The sequence below is a fragment of the Pagrus major genome, chromosome 1 (genome assembly GCF_040436345.1).
Source record: "Pagrus major chromosome 1, Pma_NU_1.0".
Lineage (NCBI taxonomy): Eukaryota > Metazoa > Chordata > Actinopteri > Spariformes > Sparidae > Pagrus > Pagrus major.
Genome location: NC_133215.1, coordinates 7907528 through 7926724, shown reverse-complemented (window position 1 = coordinate 7926724; position 19197 = coordinate 7907528). Strand labels below are relative to the sequence as shown.

The following is a 19197-nucleotide window of genomic DNA, read 5'->3' as shown; positions in this document are numbered from 1 at the left end:
TGGAGAAAGCAGGAGAGCAGACGAAGAGGAAACTTTCAAGCTCTGCACTTAAAAAGAGGTTGTCTCTCCCTCTGCGAGCCTGAAGGACACAAAGGGAGAAAACAATGGAGCAAAACATGGCTGAAAAGAGCCTGGATGAGATCATGAGATCCTCCATTCGTCCACCATTCTCCAAAAAAAATGACACAAAGAAAACACACAATTCAGAGATAAAGAGCCTCGAATTTGGCAGGAAGACAAAAAGAAAAGATGTCAGAAAACAGGCCACAGGAGAGTCTGAGAGATACAAGTTTTCAAAGTTTTTAATGGCGTCACTGTCAGTTACTGAAGGCAGATATTATCATGGCTGAAAATGAGACACAGGAAACCAAAATACAGCGCTACAGTCATAATGGTCGGATCTGAGAAAGATTGTGACATCAGTTTAAGTCAATATTCAACAGAAATCGCTGCAACATATTCACCAGGAAGCTTCATTATTTCTCAGCTTTCTCCTGCGGTTTCCTTTTAAAACAGCTCTGGATCATTTTTGAATGATTTCAGTCATTCTGTTTCCCTTTACGTCGTTTTCTTTCTTTCTTTCTCTCTTTCTTTCTTTCTTTTTTTTTGAGTTGCCTCTAAATACTGTACATAATATCTACAATTACAATGTGATCATAAATAAAGTTTTATATCACAAAAACGAATTTACAAATGAATATTATGTCACTCCAGCACAACGACAATTTACAATGCAAGCACCACAGTGACGGCAACACACGGTGACCAAAACAAAAAACATAAACTATATATAACAAAAAAAAAGGAACAGCTTATAGCGTCTGTCTGGAAACTGTTCACGATGAGTTGAAAAACTGCAGCAGAGGATCATAGCTGACACTGCGTTAAAGCACCGACATGATCTCATCCATTCATTTATATAAGTCAGTGTGTTCGCTCTGACATGCAACAGATTATTTACAGTAATACATGTACACTTAGTTGCCCATTCATTAGGTACACCTAGCTAAAAAACTACTAATGCAGTGTAAATCAACAGTCCTGCCATAGATCCTCCCTTCATGGAGGTTATATTATTGAATTTGAATATTGAAAGAGACGTATTGATTCAACTGTTTGGCCATTTTGGAGGATATACTTAATTTTGTTGCACTGCTTTATACCGACAGGTGTTTCTATTATTTTGTCCATCCCGTTAAGCTCACACACCACTCTGTATAACAAAATGCAGCTCAGGAGCCTTCAACTGAAACATGTCTGTCGTCTCTTAAAATGAACCCTGGTGACATCACATCTCCAGTGATTCAGTATATGTACACGCTGTTTCTAGTTTATTAGCTGCGCCAAGCTAATGCTAACGCAGCCTGATACAACAGTCCTGCAATAAATCCTCCTTTCACGATGGTTTTAATGTTGAAACTGCTTTAAGAGACATGTTGATTCAACTGTATGATCATTTTGGGGGAATGTACTCTATTTTGAGGCGTTTCTATTATTTTGTCCATTCCATTTTTATGAATGAAAGTAGGTGAGATAACAGTAACATCTCTCTCTCTCTGTATAACCTTCACAGGACTACATGATTGTGCAAAATAACCACAAAGTTGAAGCAGATTCAACAGCATGACCTCCATGAAGGGAGGATTTATTAAAGGACTCCTGTATTAGGCTGCGTTAGTCTCAGCGAGGCGTCCCAAATAAACTCACACACACATTAATCCATCATGAGGTTAATAGCAAAGTCATCTGTAGCAGAATCTATTACTCATGGCCCTCGACAGAGCACATATTTCTGCGTTGCGACATTTTCAGTCATCCCTTCCACACACGCTGTCGACATGTCCCAGTTGTTCTGCTGCTTCTTCTTCCAGCATCTGTTTAGAGAAACCTGCTGGTTCATGTATGTCCAAACAGGAAGTAAGCTCTCCAGTGTCCCCCCCCCCCCCCCCCATGTTGTTTAAATGTCCCAGTTATGGACGGTTCGCCTCCATGTGTCTGCTGCAGGAGCGCAAATGAGCCACTTGGTTTATCAGAAGATACGTCCACCATCATGTTGGCCGCTCGCTTCTTCTTCTTCTTCTTCTTTAGCTTAGCTTCAGAAACATGCAGAATGTCCATCGAGGTAAAAAAAAACAAAAATCTCAAGTTTTTAAACAGAATAAACAGTTTTTGACCCCTGCAGGCTGAGGAGAAACAGGTCTTCAGGACTGTTTATGTGAGCTTACGCAGATCGGTAGATTCCAGCGTTAAAGTTTGTGTCTGCATGTCTGGAGTATGTTGAACGTTTATTTGAGTTAATTCCACTTCTCAGAAGAGACAGGCGGGTCTTCTGAGCCTTCATGGATGAGGGGCCTCCCGTTGCTCCTCTCCAACGGCTCGGCGGTACGAGACTTATAGTTCTACAGACAGAGGTGGAGAGACGGATAAGAAAATGAGGCAAGAGTTGAGATGAGGTAAGGGAGGGGAAAAAAAGAAGGAACGGGGGATTAGGTGTAGCAAGAGGAGACAGGAAGTGAAAAAGGAAAGAAGAGAAAATGGGTTAGTCGTGTCCACACTAGCAACAAAGAGAGGAAAAGGTTTGAAAAAACATGTTTATCCAAATGTGAGTATCACCGGTTATCACAGAGAAGCGATCATGCTGAAAGGCAGACGGAGCAGACAGACAGACATGACCACACAAATCACAGATGTGGGCAGATTAATGCATTTATTCATATGAGTTGGAACAATTGTACAAAAATAGACGGTAAAATAATGTGAAAATGTTTCTGAACAATACAAACAGTTCGCCTACATCTGAAATCTGATGACAAAGAATATAGTTTGAATATACTTGTATCCCTTTAATAGCTTCTGGTAATAGTATTCCCCTTTACGAGTACTTACAGTAAACGATTTGTAATTATCCATAAATGACTGAATTCCTTTTTAATTTGCGTGACTCGCTGCATATTTTACCACCAACACACGGAGAGAGCAGATGCAAATGTGCCCCAACCCTCTCCCTGCTGCCTCCCTCTCTCATCTGCATGTCACCATCAATAAATGTGTAAAGCGGCGTTTTTCTGAGCGCACACGAGACCACACACACACATATGACTACACTTCCTGCTTGCAGCAATAACAGGGTTCATGTGTGTGTGTGTAAGAGAGAGAATGACAGGGTGCAACATCTCCAACGTGCACACATGCCAGAGTAACAAGTCAGAGGAAATGTGGCGAGGAGCATGACCCAGTCCAACCACAAGAACACATCTGGACCCGGTTTAAGACTGTACAAGACGAGCACGCAATCTAACGCACGCACACACATTAGCAAACAGCACAGAGAACACATAAATGTTACCGCTGTAAACTCAGTAACGATTGCATAAGACAGCAGGGTATTTCCAACACAGAAACCTGTTTATAGTTCGAAGCAGTTTGACCATTAAGGCCTCTGTTTACGAGATTAGATGAGGTCGACTGAAGTCACCGGTGGATGTTCTTGCTCAAGTCTGACTCATGGAAATTTTGAAATCGTGGCCGGATCAAATGTATGGAAATACATGTGTGTCATAATTCTGCTTGATGAGCACATCCCGAGACGATCTGCGCGCAACAAACTGTATTTTGAAGAGAAGTTGTCAGCAAACAAAGACAAATTATTAGGATTTGAGACAAAACAGCCAATCAGGTTGGAGCGAGTGTGGTTCAAAGTGTGTGACAGGAACCGAAATAAGGAAAAGCAATGAAGATAAACTCTGCCCGACAGTCGTGACAGTGTTAGATAATACATCTAGGGCAACCGGCACCTAGCTGCAATCTATAACCAGATCTGTAGCCACAGTGTCGGTGCACTTTCTTGCGCGTGTCAACTGCCTCTCTGCAGCCTCTCTGTGTTCTCTCCCTTTGCTTCTCCATTAATTCATGTACAGTACATGCATTTTTTGTTTCAGGCAGCACAGAGCTCAACAACATGTGTTCACATTGTAAGCAGCGATGTCACATCAGTCAAATAAGCATCAGGCGACTGCGGTCTGAAGCGATGCAACATTAACGAATCGGTACATATGTTCATGTTCACACACAGTGATGCTGCAGCACAGCAGAGTTAATAGTTGGAGGTTTCACATCCAACAGTGTTACTAAGCACACACGCAGAGCACTTAAAAAGCAGAGGCGTTTGTTGATATCTGGTTGAAGCAGCGACCAAGTAAGACACACATGGGTTAAGTCACTTTCAAACAATAAATCACCACATTTTCATGTAATTACAGATGTGTTTAGTCCAGGCTGCCATCAGTGGATCTGCTCTCATTAGTGAATCATCAGGTGCAATCCTGTTTTAATAAGCAAGCCTCGTAAGTCTGTAGTGACGTGGGAAGCGTACAAAGTGTTTAAACCTGTTTTTCAACTGGATTTTATGTCCCTGCACTGATCACTGCACCTTACAATAAATGAGATGCTCCACTGAGTGTGAAAACCTCGGCTCAATACAAGAAATACAAATGAGCTACACAATAACTGACTGTTTTGGCCAAACACGTTGTGATCACACATATCCTCATTAAGTTGATATGATAAAGGTTTTTAAGCCTACAGTTGCTTATTTACACATCCAGCATGTTATCATTCATTTGGAGTCGTATTTGTCTCCACCTCACAAATGTAATACCAACATTCAGTCTGTTTGAGCTCTGGGTTTGGTCTCTACCATCTCCTGAGGGAAAGATGTTTTCCGTTCATCGTCACGAATGCGCCCAGAATAACAGGGATTAGTGGAAGCAACAGAAAAATTCTGACACGTCCGTCTATATACCTCGGCAGAATACATCCAGAGGAGGTTCAGCCTTAACTTCAACGTGAGTCATAGCATCGCGCCTAAGGAGTGGCGAGTATTAGCATGTTCACCCGGGTGTTCACAGTCGATCTGGGGTGGAGACGATCAATACCCAATATGCAGAGTCATTTGACCTGGGAGTGACTGCTGACTGTACGCATTCACACTGAAGACAAAGGGGTTTATGTTCAGCAGCTACTTGCCATCTGCGCCTGTCTGCTGTTTGGCCATGTATACGGGGCGTTCAGAGCTTTATCCCTGGAAGCGGCCATAGCTGAAAACTATGAGAACGGTGAGAATGAACCGAAACAGTTGAGTAAAGCTGAAAATCGAGAGAACTGAAACTCACAATAAAACTCCTTAAAGCTGACGGGAAGCTGCAGATTTTGGTGATAATTCTGTGTCTCTCATCGCTTCGAGCAACAGCTTTCACATGTCTAATTATTTTCACAACTTATTTGATTTGCTAATAACGTAAAAAAATACCAATTATAGCTGCTTGACCTGTTACGATAGAGTGGTTTTCTTTGAATCTGACTGGCAGATGGATGTTTTTACTTTTGCTTTGTACTTGTTGTCGAGTCGGCCACGTTTGTCCTTGCATTACTGTAAAGCTGTTTCTCTAGCGGCTGTCAAGGTCGTATGTCGTGTATTTTTCAGGGGTTTATCTCTAACAGTCCTTAGTGCGAGTGGTTGTTTTGTTTGTGATTGCTGTCGTCGGCTCCGTTGCTGTCAGAATGTACCTCGTGCTCCAGGGTGTTAAAGTGAACTCCGGAGCTGCCCGTGTTGCTGCTGTCCCGCCAGCAGCAGCACAGGATCTCCTTGAAGGTCCTCCTCATGTCTTTGTCCCTGAAGGAGTAGATGATGGGGTTGACGAAGGAGTTGCACTCGGCCAGCACCAGGAAGTACTTCTCGTAGCGCAGCACCTGGCAGCTGTCGCAGTGCAGGCCGTCGAGCAGCAGCACCACCAGGCCGGGCGTCCAGCATACCACAAAACAACCTGTTGGGGGGAGAATAGAGAGGGTGGCAAGGGGAGGGAGAGGGAGATCAAGGGTACATGAGGTCATTAGAAGACTTGTAATAACATTAGAAAGTCTCAGATAAAAAGAGGAGTTACGAAGAGGAAAGAAAATGAGCAGACGGAGTTGTAAAGAATGTGAAGAAGTAGGGGGTAGCTAAGGGAGACAGGGCATGTACTGTAAATTCCTCTGTAGACAATACGCACGCACGCACACACACACACACACACACACACACACACACACACACAAACACACATAACATGTCAGCGTGTGGACTGGGTTTAGTCTGTATGATCAGATTTCATTATCATAATACTCGATTAGGCTGCGCAGGAATTCATTATGCACACACATTCGCAGCACGTACAGCGCTAACACATGCGCACATACAAGCTACAGGCGGAAATGTGAAAACTATGTGGTAACACACACTCTCACACACACACACACACACACACTGTGCAATGCATTCCTCAGCCCCTAACCATAACCTTTAACTGTCACGACTGCATGCTTAACTTCAAACCTAAAACCAGAGCTGAACCCTCAAAATGTGGCAACGTGAGGACATGAGGAACAGTCGAGATGTCCCCACTTGACAAAAATGTCCACACTCTCAGGGTCAAAGACACAAGTTAGTCCTCACATGCATGGGAGGACAAGATTACACACACTCACTCTGGTGTCATACGGGCAGAGAGAGGCTGTTTTCTGTCACAGTAACTCAACTATGCAGCTCCCTGTCAGGGCATGCTCAGGTCTCCTCACATGCCAGAGGTGCTGAATCCTGGCTGCTGAGCGACGGAGAGACAAGTAACATTTTGAAAACTTGGAGGAATTTAATTGAAAGTTCAAAATGCGAGAGAGCATGAGAAGGGGAGGCTGGGAAAGAGAGCAGAGGAGCGAGGGAGCACGGCCAGTTCAGCAGAAAACAGGGAGGAATCGGCGGGAGAAGGAGTGAACCTGTGTGTGTGTGTGTGAGTGTGTGTGTGTAAGTCTGTAAAGTCTGTTTTTACAAGTACAGACAAGCTAAGAGAGGAGCCTGCGTGCCAGCTTGCATGTGCACTCATATGTGTGAGGCTGTCTGCGTTTTGTCGTTTCGTTGAAGATTCAGGCGAGCGTGTAAAAAACGCCCGGATCTCTTGCACAATGTGCAAAAATAATTTTCAATCAGATATTTCTGTGGTTCACTTGTGATTTCGAGCAGGTCGCAGCTTCTCTGCAAAAAGATGAGCTCAGATTGACAGAGGCGCATGCTGATATCTGATCAAACCACAGCTGCACAGCACAGAAGAGGCAGATAAGAGGAGTTTTGTCAGCGTTTCTCAAACTCTTTCACACCAACAACCGCTTAACCAATATATAAACTGGCTTCATTGCTGAAGACTGGAAATGCGGCAAGCAGACTTCAAATACTAGTGTTTAAATTTACATTCAACTTGATTTAATATTGCAAACAACACATCTATCTTAAAGTTGCAGACAGTTTGAGAAGCACTTCATCTCAAAAATTTACTCAACTTACTTTCTTTTGGCCAAACAACTGTTTCAAAGATCAAGAGTGAACTTTAACGCTCAATAAAGATACAAAATTCTACTTTTTATCTCAACTGCGTGATGATTTCAGTACGAGTTGTGATATTAGTCAACACTTCTGTCATCACTTCCATTCTCTCTTACGTCTGTGACTAGTTTGTGCCGTGTTTTCTGATGCCAAACTGTGCCCACACGAAAGAGATGTTTTCCCGAGCCGGTTATTCCTCCAGAGGCAGTTTCTACAACATCTGAGTCATTGTTAACGGCAAAGATTAATACCGCAGGACGGACAACTCTGACTGGATTTCCTTTGTTATAAATGATTTCAAATGAGCTGAAGGTCGTGCCCAGTTGTTTGTACTTGCAGTAGACTACAGGGTCAAGGTTTAAAGAAACTGATTTGTCAAAAATAAAGTAGGTGTTCCTCACCCAGGATCATGGAGACGGTCTTCATCAGGTTGAACACCGTCTCTCTGTGTCTCATCTGGGTGGTGTGCTGCGACATCTGCTTGCTCTTGTGCTTCACGTAGAGAAAGATCCGGGTGTAGACGGCCACCATGACGCTGAACGTCAGCAGGTTGAGAACTCCCCAGAACACCAGGTAGCTGCGGCTGTACAGCGGCGCCATGGTGGAGCAGTTTTCCAGGTCGCACAGGCAGTGCCAGCCCATGGTGGGAACCAGGCCCATGATGATGGCCACCACCCAGATGAACAGCATGATGACGAAAACACGCCGCGTGCTCATCTTACTGTGCAGCTGCATGTTGAAGATGGTTTGGTGGCGCTCCACGGCCACGGCCAGGAGGTTGAGGACCGAAGCCGTCAGGCTGGTGTCGATCAGCCCCTGTCGCACAAACCACTGGTACTTCGACAGCTTAATGGTCCAGGGACCAGTGTGGAACATCAAGTGGAGGTAGGAGACACCTGGGAAGAGGAGAGCGAGGGGTTAATACCAGAAACATTCGACACACTGTGTTGTCTTCAGCGGAGAAGTTTGTGCTTCAGGATTTTCTTTCTACTAACCAAGAGGGGAACAAACTCTTGAGTTTCTGTTCCAGGTCTGTGCAGGCAGTACGATGACACAGAGATAAACTCAGCGCCAAGATTCAATTGAAATGTTTGTTTTGGTTTGACACACTGCATGTGTTTATGTATGTGTGTGCGTGTTGTGGGATCCTTAGGCCCAACTGAGGTCACTGTAGAGGAGTATGAGTACCGCAAATAAAAAGCGACCTCTTCCCAAAATACTGCTGATTCTGTGGTGCTGGCGTTTTGAATCTGATGCCTGCAACGTGCTATAAGAGCATTTAATGACCAGTTCGACTGAGGCGCGTTAGTTATCGCTCCAGTGATCCACAACGACACACCTTGGTGAGGTTGTGTCGCTATTATGGTGATAAAATCTGTCCATAGACGGGATATATAACCACCTGTGTGAGCGGTTAACACTGCTTCTGTGGTAATCCTCACAATAAAAGGTGTGGTGTGAGGTGCACACATTTTGTCATGATGACACACACACACACACACGCACGCACTACGTTCAGCATGAAATGATGCATTTCCCTCCTCATGAGCGAAGCAGATCCCGGCCTCTTAGGCGCCTACAATGCGAGTCATAACACCCTCAGTCACAGGAGGGCTTCACTGCAGTATACAGTACATGTGTCCAGATACCCTGCTGTGTTATTTCCCAGCATCCACACTTGTCGAATCGCCATTAAAGCAACACTTATCATTTGTTCCACAGATGCGATGCTACACGACGCAGCCTGTGTGTGACGAGACATCATATATGGAAGCTGAGACGGGGTCAGGAGACAGAGAGACAGAAACATCCACGTTTGTATCACTGTGGCTAAAAGACAAAAGTCGTCCGATTCCTTCAAAACAAAAGTTCTCTTTAACATCAATAAAGACAACTTATACTAACATGGTGTATAGATGAGAGGAGAGCAAGTAAAAGACTTGTACCTGAGAAGAGGTCTGCCAGAGCCAGGTTACCCAGCAGGTAGTAGATGGGAAAGTGAAAGCGTCGGTTTTTTAAAATGGCGGCTATGACCAGAAGGTTGGAGAAGATGACGATGAAGCACACAGCCATGCCCAAAGTGACGATCACATAGTCACGTCTGCGCCAGTGGTCGCTGATGTTCTTGCCGCTCTGCTCGTAGAAAAACCTGACCGAGCGGTTGTAGTGGCATCCCGGCTGGTCCTCGGTCTGCGTATCCATGTTGAGACGTCCGGCGGGTTTTTTGTGGGATCAGTGACGAGTTGAAGAAGACGGAGAGAAGAACGGAGTTGCAAACAGGAAGCAGAGACGAAGGTCTAGGGCGCCATTCAGACTCGCCCTCTCAGGTGGGTTGGAGATCTGCATGCCATCAGCTGGACAGGTGAGGACTGGAGGGATCCAGTTTGGAGTCGGATGCCTTCACTGTCTGGAGGTTTGGGTGTCTGGATCCACTGGTTGCAAATCTGTGGGAAAATGACACATTAGTTCAAGACAGCAAATCATTTCTATTAAGCCTTTAAACTCTCCAGTAGAAGTGATCCACCAGTACCTACATTTGCTTACAGTGATGCAATTTCTTCAAATGATCCTTATAATTAAAATCTGTCCAACCTGAGCTCAGCATTACTAAGCTCATGTAGGGAAATAAACAATAGTACATAATAAAGTATTGAAATCATGCCATAGTAAGTCTATGACATGATTTCAATACTTTATTATGTACTATTGTTTATTTATTTGTCGATCCCATGGCGGCACCGCCCGTTTTTCCAGCGTACATCACACAGCATGATGCACGCAAAGTGATGAGGTCAGAGATAACAGTCTGAGCTTCCTGCTGCAAACACCCTAGCTGTTATAGTTTTTATTTTAAACAGGATCAATAACAATCTCCCGCAGTCCGTTTTCATAGGGTTAAAGAAGATTGGTCACTCAACAATTGGAGGGTTGGTGGTTCGATTCCTGGCCCCAACTGTCAACTTTATTACCCCGCTACAGAATATTCTGTGTCTCAAGGCCCTGAGCACACACGAGGATGAATGTTAAACCAACTGAGCTTAAATAAATAAATGTTTTTTGTTTCTGTTTGGCAATTATGAAACAGGATTTTATGCAAAAATGAAAGTATTTAACACACGAAGCGTGTTAAAGAATCTTGATCCAAACTAGAAAAACTTGATCAGCAGCCGCAGCAGTCAGCATCATTATCATATTACTCCTGAGCTCAAAGACTAACGACCTGCACAGGCCGACAAGTCACGACAGGAACACGCGAGGCTTCATGACTGCGATGAAGCTGTAATTAAAACCAACCACGGCTCGGGGAAGAATTCAGCCTTCGCTTTGAGACAGCGTGGCCAACAACAACGTGCTTTAATCCTCTATTTACGGTAAACTTGTACGAGCCACATGGTGCGTTTTGAGTCAACAACACTCCCTCACACATTCTCCATTTTCCCTGCGAAGAGCCAGCGCAGCACGACGACGACACGCACTGCACCGCCGGCTCCAAGTTCAACTCTCACCAACAATGGAAACAGCAGAGCGGCTCCCTACAGCAGAGACACACCTCACAATTACACAATCCAGCTATGTAACTCAATCTCAATCCAAACATGCACAACACACACACACACACACACACACACACACACACACACACACACACACACACAGGCAGAGGGGAGGGAGCCTCAGTGACCCACTCTCCTACCAAGGGTGTGTGGAGAGAGACGCCAAATCCAAAACAGAAAAATGTGGAGAGAGTGAGAACTTTAGAGGCTTAAGAATGAAATGATGGATGAGACACAACGGCAAGAAAGAAAAGGGTTTGATTAAGGAAACGGCACAAAACAGCTGAGGGAGGTGGGGGAAAAAATGTAGCAAGAGAGTGAAAGTCTACGCAAGAACAAACGGTCAGTGGTGGAGAATATTATCACCTCAAACTAATAATGAAGCGTTTGTGGTGCGTCTGTGTGTGCAAACGTGTGACTGACTCAACGTTCTCATCTGTGTGGTTTGCAGGCAGGAAGTGAGAGACTCATTGTGCTGGAAGGTTTTGTCTCTCGCATCGCCTTCGTCCCACGTCAGAGACGGGAGCCGTCCATCAAACACTAGTTAATCTTTGACCCCCTCGGAGCAAAGTCATGTGCACACAGTGGCTCCGTTTCCTACCTACACTCCTCAGTTTACCTTTTCACTTTGTCTTTCTTTGCATCAATGTTGGAGTCACGTAGTCAAAGAGTCACGTGCGATGTCAAGTAAGGTAACTGAAACCTCAAACGCCTCATGAGCCTCATCTTCCAGAATGATACATTCTTTCCGGGCATCGTGCGTTAGCTTACATTCAATTTAACTGTCTTTGCAAAATCAAAGCGTTTGCACTAATTCATCTAAACTGCATATCTGACGCCATCATATCCTATTGATAACAAAACTTTAACTGATGTTGCGTTGAAGACCAAATATACCTGTTGGGCCACAGAATAAAGAAAATGGCAGCTAGAGTTGACCTAAAACTAGCTCGAGACTAAGATGCACTCATCTCGGAAAAAACTAAATATATCAGTACCGGTACACAGGAGGCGTTTGATGCCTGTCAAGCCACAAGAATCTGTTGTTTTTTTGATTTTACACATCAACTGTTTCCAGCTGCTCAAGAGTCACTCTGCGTATGTGTATGTGTGAGTTGTATGAATTACTGAGGTTATCACACCTCTGCAGCAGGCTCCTCATTTCCGTGTGAAGATAGCAGCTCTGGGTGACATTAGCTGCTACTAACTTTCTCCAACTGAAGTGTTGGTAGTCAAGTTGCATTGTGGGTAATGCACGCACCACAAGTAAGGAAAAGGCATGTAATCAAAACAAATGTTTTGATCCTTTGGCATTTGGAAATGCAGCATTTGTGTTTTCCACAGGCTGCCGAAGAGCCTCAGTAGTTCATGTGGTACCAACCAAAATGTTTCCATGACACAGGTTTGAGAAACCCTCAAGAACCGAAACCTGGCATTAAAAGTCCGATCTAATTTGTCAACTTATTAACTACGCTTTTAATCACACAGGTTCTGATTGTCTCGAGAAAACATTTAACATTTTTAAACTCTGGCTTCTGTTGCTGATCATAGTTTGTTAGTTCATCAGTAGTCACAAAAAAACAGGCGTTGACTTTGCAATAGTTGCATTTCACCCTGAGGCTTAAACACAGGCTCGGAGCGTCTGTTCCAATGCACTTTGCAAACAGACAATTAAAGCAGCAGCACGTCAGTCGGGTGAATGCCAATCTGTGTAACTTTTGTGCCAAAGGTCACAGAACTACAGACTTTGAACTGCCACACTTAAGAATATATAAAGATAGAGACTGAAGAGTTGGATGCTGCTCAGAAAGGCTGAAAACACAGGAGCAACAAGAACTTGCACACTGGTCACCTGTGTGTACACATGTAATAAATCCTAAACAATTCTTGTCACACATATGAAACCTAACACAGATTATGCAGCTGCAGGTTTGGCACACCTGCAGCTGCAGTCACAGGATGTTGAACCATCAGAAACACATGCTCTCATCACGTCCGTTTCCAGGAGCCAAAAATGCCCCAAAAACCACCGGTACCACCTACACAGCAGAAAAAGTTCATGACGATTAATAAAGATAGTCGAGCGTTTTGAACTAAAGAGACATATGTTTCTTAAAAGCTGGTGGAGACCAAAACAGAGCTAAAAGGCGAGTGAATATAGTAAAACAATTAAACATATTGTAATAATGCAGTTACCAGACACATGACTACCAATTCATCTTAATGATGCTGTCGTGGGAAAATACTTCACATGTGACGTTCTTTACATCACCCGTCAGACCTCGAATGCTATCTGGGACATGTAACCTTGGTTCCTATATGAACATATATGGGTACGGAGTTATTTCTGAACAAGTTGGTTAAGGTTGTTTTCCTGTTGTGTATGTTACCAACAGCCCTGTCTGAATCTTGGCTTGAAGCCACAGGAAACAAAACCTACCCGCCAGCAGAAACGGCTATTAACCGGGTTACTGGGTTTGGCCATGAAACAGGCCCCAAACTACTACTACCCCCTGCAAAATGACTCGATAACATTTGGAAAGTCTAGAAGAGCTGCACTGTTAAATCATTTTATTCCCATTCAATCGAGCGGAGGGCGCGACCGGAAGGTAGCCACTCGGTCGACGAGGTCTCTAGTGCGCACGAAATGAGGACGATGAGCTCTCATAGAAATGAACGTCCAGATTTCTCTTATCAGATTCATGAGTACTACACGTAGGACTGCATGATATGGTGAAAAAAGTCATGATGAAGAGACATTTGTTGGTGCCCTTATCAAGTTTCCATCCAGAGAAACAAGAAGTTGTCCAGAGCGTCTCTGCAGCACCTCAGTACTTCTTCATAATGTTGCTTTCAGAGAAAACATAGCAGCTTCTGCAATCTGGGTATCACACATGTCCATATCACAATTTCCATACTGTTTCAAATGAACTGTGCAGCCCTGAAAACCCCCCCCACACACACACACACAAAAAAAAAAAAAAATCAAAAATGAGTTTGACAAGTGAGAGATGTTATCATCACCAGTTTGGTTACAGTTGACGCAGTTTTTAAACCCAGCTTCCAGTTTCTTTACGCTGTTTTACAACATGAGAGCAGCATCGAAATCAATGTCTAATGTTGTTATTAAAAATATCTATACATACATACACAGATACCAAATATCTGAAACTGTCTCAAAGCTTATTTTCTGCAGTATTGATACACAAGAACCGGCTGCGCTCACACACTATTTTTAACAGTGCTGATCTAAAGAGGAAGTTTCTTAGAAACGAAAGGTGTGATATCTTAATTTAACCACAATCTTTTTGCTGTTCTCTGCTACCAGCCCAGCAGATTTGTATTTTGTCGTCATGTTATATTACTTTTAATAAAAATCTGTAATTCGATGTGTCTTGAATATTGATAATTTTCAGGGTATTGTATCGTGACAACACTCATGTCTAACTCTAGCATTCCCAGCGCAGCACATTTTCAAACTCTGGACACATGACTAACCCTGACCTCATTGTGTATCCCTTCTAGAAGAAACTGACAGAGTATCGGCTTCCCCCTGACTCTGGACACCGCGGTGCTTTCACTCTGTGTGGCTCCGAGCGACTTGCATTTGCATGACTGTGTGTTTTTCATGCATCGTGATTCTGCGTTTGTGTGTGAATGGACTGGGCTGAATCCATCCAAATCAGTAAACACCGGTTTGAATTGCAAACCCGTCATTACCAAGAGCAGCCACGCCCGAGCCTCTTCTTCTTCTTCTCCCTCCTTCCCCTCTCTGAAAGTAGAGCCTCAGCACATCAACTCCAGCCAGCAACAGGAAAGATTTACACCCACATACACACGGCTGGGAATGAAAAACCAATGCAGCAGCGGAGGTGGTGGAGTGCGAGCGGCTGTTTGTGACCTCTGATTCCAGGTACAAACAGAAATTCGGCTCATCTCCGCGGGAGAACTCTCTCCGGGTGCGTTTGCTTTAATTAGCTGCCTCCTCTGAAGCGCGTCCGTCCTGCTGTGAAGTCTGGACGTGCAACCGGTGGGACTGACCGGGTGTCGTCCGCACAGTGATTACCGTTCAATCACACAGACGCACGCACAGACGCTTCCTCTCCAAGGGACATCAATGAGGTCGATCCACCGGAGAGGGGTTTCTTTTTTTATTTCAGGAAGAGATGTGAAGCATCAAAAGCTGCAGAGCAAACAACAACATCTGTTTTGTTGCTGTTCATCTGATCGATCTTCATTAGGGACCATTTTCAAATCTAATGGTGAAGCTGCTGGCTGCAGACAGTAAGCTCTGGGTAACTCTGCACAGAGAAAGTCCCTGGCATTGATGATCCTATTAGTCAGAATGAAACTTTCACTGCAGGCGGTTTACCTGAAGTATTTTAGATGATATCAGGTCACAAGTAAGTTTCACCGAGTACATAATGTCAGGGTTTTCCCTCGTCCTCCAGGTAATTTCTTATAATATCTTGTCTTTCTCTCTTCATGACTCATCTTGTTCACACTATGACATCTAGATCAAATCAGACACGACAAATGACTCCACTTACAGTAAATCAACAGAAAATATTTGACTACAACTTTGATTATCAGTCTTTAAATTGACTTTTTAAAGAAGATTTTCCAGTTCCAGCTTCTGAAATGTGAAGATTTACACATGCATCTTTTGAGTTTTGGACCGTTTGGTCGGACAAAACAAGTCCTTTTAAAAAGACGCGACATCTTATGATTTCTTACTTTAACAGACATTAAATTGACTCAAGTTTATGGCGTCTTTCTACATCTTTCATTTCAGACAAAAGAAGCCAACATTCCTACACCAGAACTTAGTTTTGATCAAAGAAAAAGAAACCAGGATTAAAAATAACTAAAGCTGTTTTACACTGAAGGTGCTTCGGCTGGTATCAAAGTATCGTCAAAGTACAAAATACTTTCATTTTTTTCCATCAACCTGTTCTTTCCTTGAGTATCTATTTTTCTGGCAACTTCTTACTTCTCCTCCCTGCTTTTAAAACACAACCACTGCACTTTCTACTCCTTACACTCTAAAAAACCATCCTTACTTTAGTTTGAATCCATTTGAGTTGAACCATCGATTATTTTTATCCCAGTTCAGTCGCTGCACGCCGCTTTTCCCACCATCACGAGACGGAGTTCACCCTGTCAGTGCTCGTCACGCACAGCAGACGTTAAAGACACAACAAGACGGAAACAGACAGAGAGGGAGACTCGAATGGGGAGAAAAGGCGGGTAGTGACTCAGGTTCAGCCAGCTGTGCACAGAAACGTCCTTCAGAGGGATGTTTTTTACTTTTTTTACTTTTAGACATTGAGTACATTTCAGAGCCTGTAAGTAAAGACTTTGAAGTATCTGTACTTCTACCTGAGTACAGAACGTGTACCTTTGCCACCTCTGACACAGCTGTAGTGATGATATTGGACTGTATCACAGGAGAGATGTAAGAGATGTAAGAGATGTAGAGCTGACACAATAAGTCGATTAGTCATTAGTCAAACAATGAAATCACCAACTATTGTGATAATTATGTAACCATTTAACTTCTTAAGCACAAATGCCAAAAGAAATGCCAGTTTCAGATTCTCCTAATGAAGATTTGCCACTCAAATCTGTATATTTTTGTATTTTAGACTTTTGAATTTGAAGGCGTAACGAGCTTTGTTTTCTTGTTTTGTAAACTAAGCAATAAGGACAATAATCATTAGTCGCCGCATTGTTTCTCAGCCCACTTGTGCGTGTAAATAAAAGTGGGAAAGGTTTGAATTTACTGCAGTTCAACACAAAGCCACCACTATTTACAGCCACAGAAAACTGTTGAGTTGAGTCAACAGTGTGTGACACAGTGTCAACACAGGCTGAACTGTACAACCTTCACAATGACAGGGTTTACTGCAGGGGACTGTACAGGTAACTTCAAAAACAACAACATCTGAGCTGTAAAAAATATGAACCATAAAAGCTTATCATGTTATTTGGACACATAAAGCGCTTTATAACTTTCTGTCTGCGCCCCTGGATGAGTGCTGCGGTTACACCCAGACTCGGGGAGGGCAGGATAGATGAATTGTTCTCAGAGGACAGAAGTGGCCTGGTTGCGTTATCGTTTCTGAGAAAAGGGCACGGTCAGACTGACGGTGCTGAAGATGTTCCGGCTGTAATGAAGACTGTAATGAATCCAGACTCTGAGACGGTGCAGATGCCTCAGCGCGCTGACCGAAGCCAAGACTCCCCAAAACACAGGAACAAAAAAAAGACGCACAAACACACTCACGGCAGAGGGATTTCACACGCTGAGAAATAAATAAAACAATCTGAACTCACCTTTTCTTCTATCTGTGAACTCGTTTGTCAAGTAAATCCAGGTCAGAGTCCTCGTCGAGTTGAGAACAATGTGCGGTCGTACCTGAGGTCACGTCCTGCGCCACTTTCTTGCGCACAAGGTGGAATAAAAAAAAAAAAAAAAGAAAAGCGCGACGAAATTACAGCGCAATTATCGTCTTTCTTTCTCTCTGTGTGTTTCCACAGAGGCTCCACTCCGGCTTCTCCTCTCCTCCTCCAAGAAAAACTTGGTGAGCAGTGTCGGTCACCTGTGTTGGGACTTTCTTCCCGTCTCTTCCGGTTGTTACCTGTGCGCAATGATCCGCGCGGTGAGTCCCAGGAGGAGCACAAAGGGCGCGGCACGGCACGGCACGGCACGGCACGGCACGGTACGGTACGGTCCTCCTGCTGCTGCTGCTGCTGCTGCTGCCGCCTCTCTGTCACAAAGGAGCGGCCTGGAGCTCTCTGCTCCGCCGCTGCTGCCAACCTGAGCGGCTCCGCACCGCCCACAGCTGCCCCCCCGCCGGCTGACGAGGCGCGCAGAGCAGCCAATGAGAGAGCAGCAGTGATGATATCCAGGAGGGTTTGTATGATTGTGACAGCGGCGGGAGGTGAATAACTGATGGCCAAGGTTAGCTGGAGGTGACCACGTTATCTGTGAAGGGTCATCACACCACAAGACTGTGAATCAAATCTAAAATATAAATCAATTTGATTTATGTTGCCCAAAAACCACAGTTACCTCAGTGAGCCGAACAACATCCTCTGTCCTCAGAGCCCCGACTCAAGTGAGGAACAACATGACATGTTGAAAAAAATGTTTTTAAAGGGTCCTATTTGTGAAAAAGAAAAGAAAAGAAGAAGAAGAAGAAGAAGAAGAAAAGAAGAAGAAGAAGAAGAAGAAGAAGAAGAAGAAGAAGAAGAAGAAGAAGAAAAGAAGAAAAGAAAAGAAAAGAAAATATTTTTGAGTCTCACTCACAGCTTGTCTCTTGGGATGCCCCAATGAACTCGGATGTGACTCAAAAATCTACTTTTCTCACAAATAGGTCCTTTAATTAATAATTAATTAACCACTTATCCAACTTTTTAAGCACAAATGCCAAAAAAAATGCTGGTTTCAGATTCTCCCAATGAGGATTTGCTTATATTTTTGTATTTTAGACTTTTGATTTTACAAAAAAATGCAACTCAAAGACATAAGGAGCTATTTTTCTTGTTTTGTAAACTAAGCAATAAGGACAATAATCATTAGTCGCCGCATTGTTTCTCTGCCCACTTGTGCGTGTAAATAAAAGTGGGGAAGGTTTGAATTTACTGCAGTTCAACACAAAGCCACCACTATTTACAGCCTCAGAAAACTGTCACAGAGTTGAGTCAACAGTGTGTGACACAGTGTCAACACAAGCTGATCTGTACAACCGTCACGATGACAGGATTCACTGCAGGGCTGCTGTGCTGGAGCGTCAGTGTCGTTATTTGACGAGTTTGACGAGATGCTGAAAAGCCGCTGAGAGGACACCGTCAACAAACATTCATTCAGAGGCTACGAAGACGGATTCCTACTGTGCAGACAAGCTTGAAAAGTAACCGAGCACATCTACTCAAGTACTCAGTTTTCTGTGATACCTTGATACCTGATACCTTTTCTTCGCCGTGTTGGCGGCCATTTTGGTGAGCGAGGCGATGTAGTTCACTGAGAGGTTTAACACAAAACTAGATGATATTTGACTTTATTTACGACAAACTGCAACTTTTTTTGACTTGGAAAATTCAGCTCTCGGTCTAATTATTGCTCATTACGTCCTGTAAGTATGGGAGTTGTAATAATCGTAATCCAGAGACAAACAAATGACATGAAGGGAAAAATAGACTGAGGTCACTGACAACACATATATACAA

At 43.8% G+C, this 19197-nt stretch overlaps 1 protein-coding gene across 1 annotated transcript; it reads right to left on the bottom strand.

Moving 5' to 3' along the window:
* Window positions 1-284: 284 nt before the first annotated feature.
* lpar2b (lysophosphatidic acid receptor 2b) lies at window positions 285-17672 on the bottom strand. Its single transcript, XM_073471304.1, has 5 exons — window positions 17302-17672; window positions 9355-9852; window positions 7810-8304; window positions 5566-5822; window positions 285-2399 (listed from the first exon to the last, which is right to left on the bottom strand). The coding sequence occupies exons 2-5, from the start codon at window positions 9608-9610 to the stop codon at window positions 2295-2297; spliced, it is 1113 nt and encodes a 370-aa protein (XP_073327405.1). The 5' UTR covers window positions 9611-9852; window positions 17302-17672; the 3' UTR covers window positions 285-2294.
* Window positions 17673-19197: the final 1525 nt, after the last annotated feature.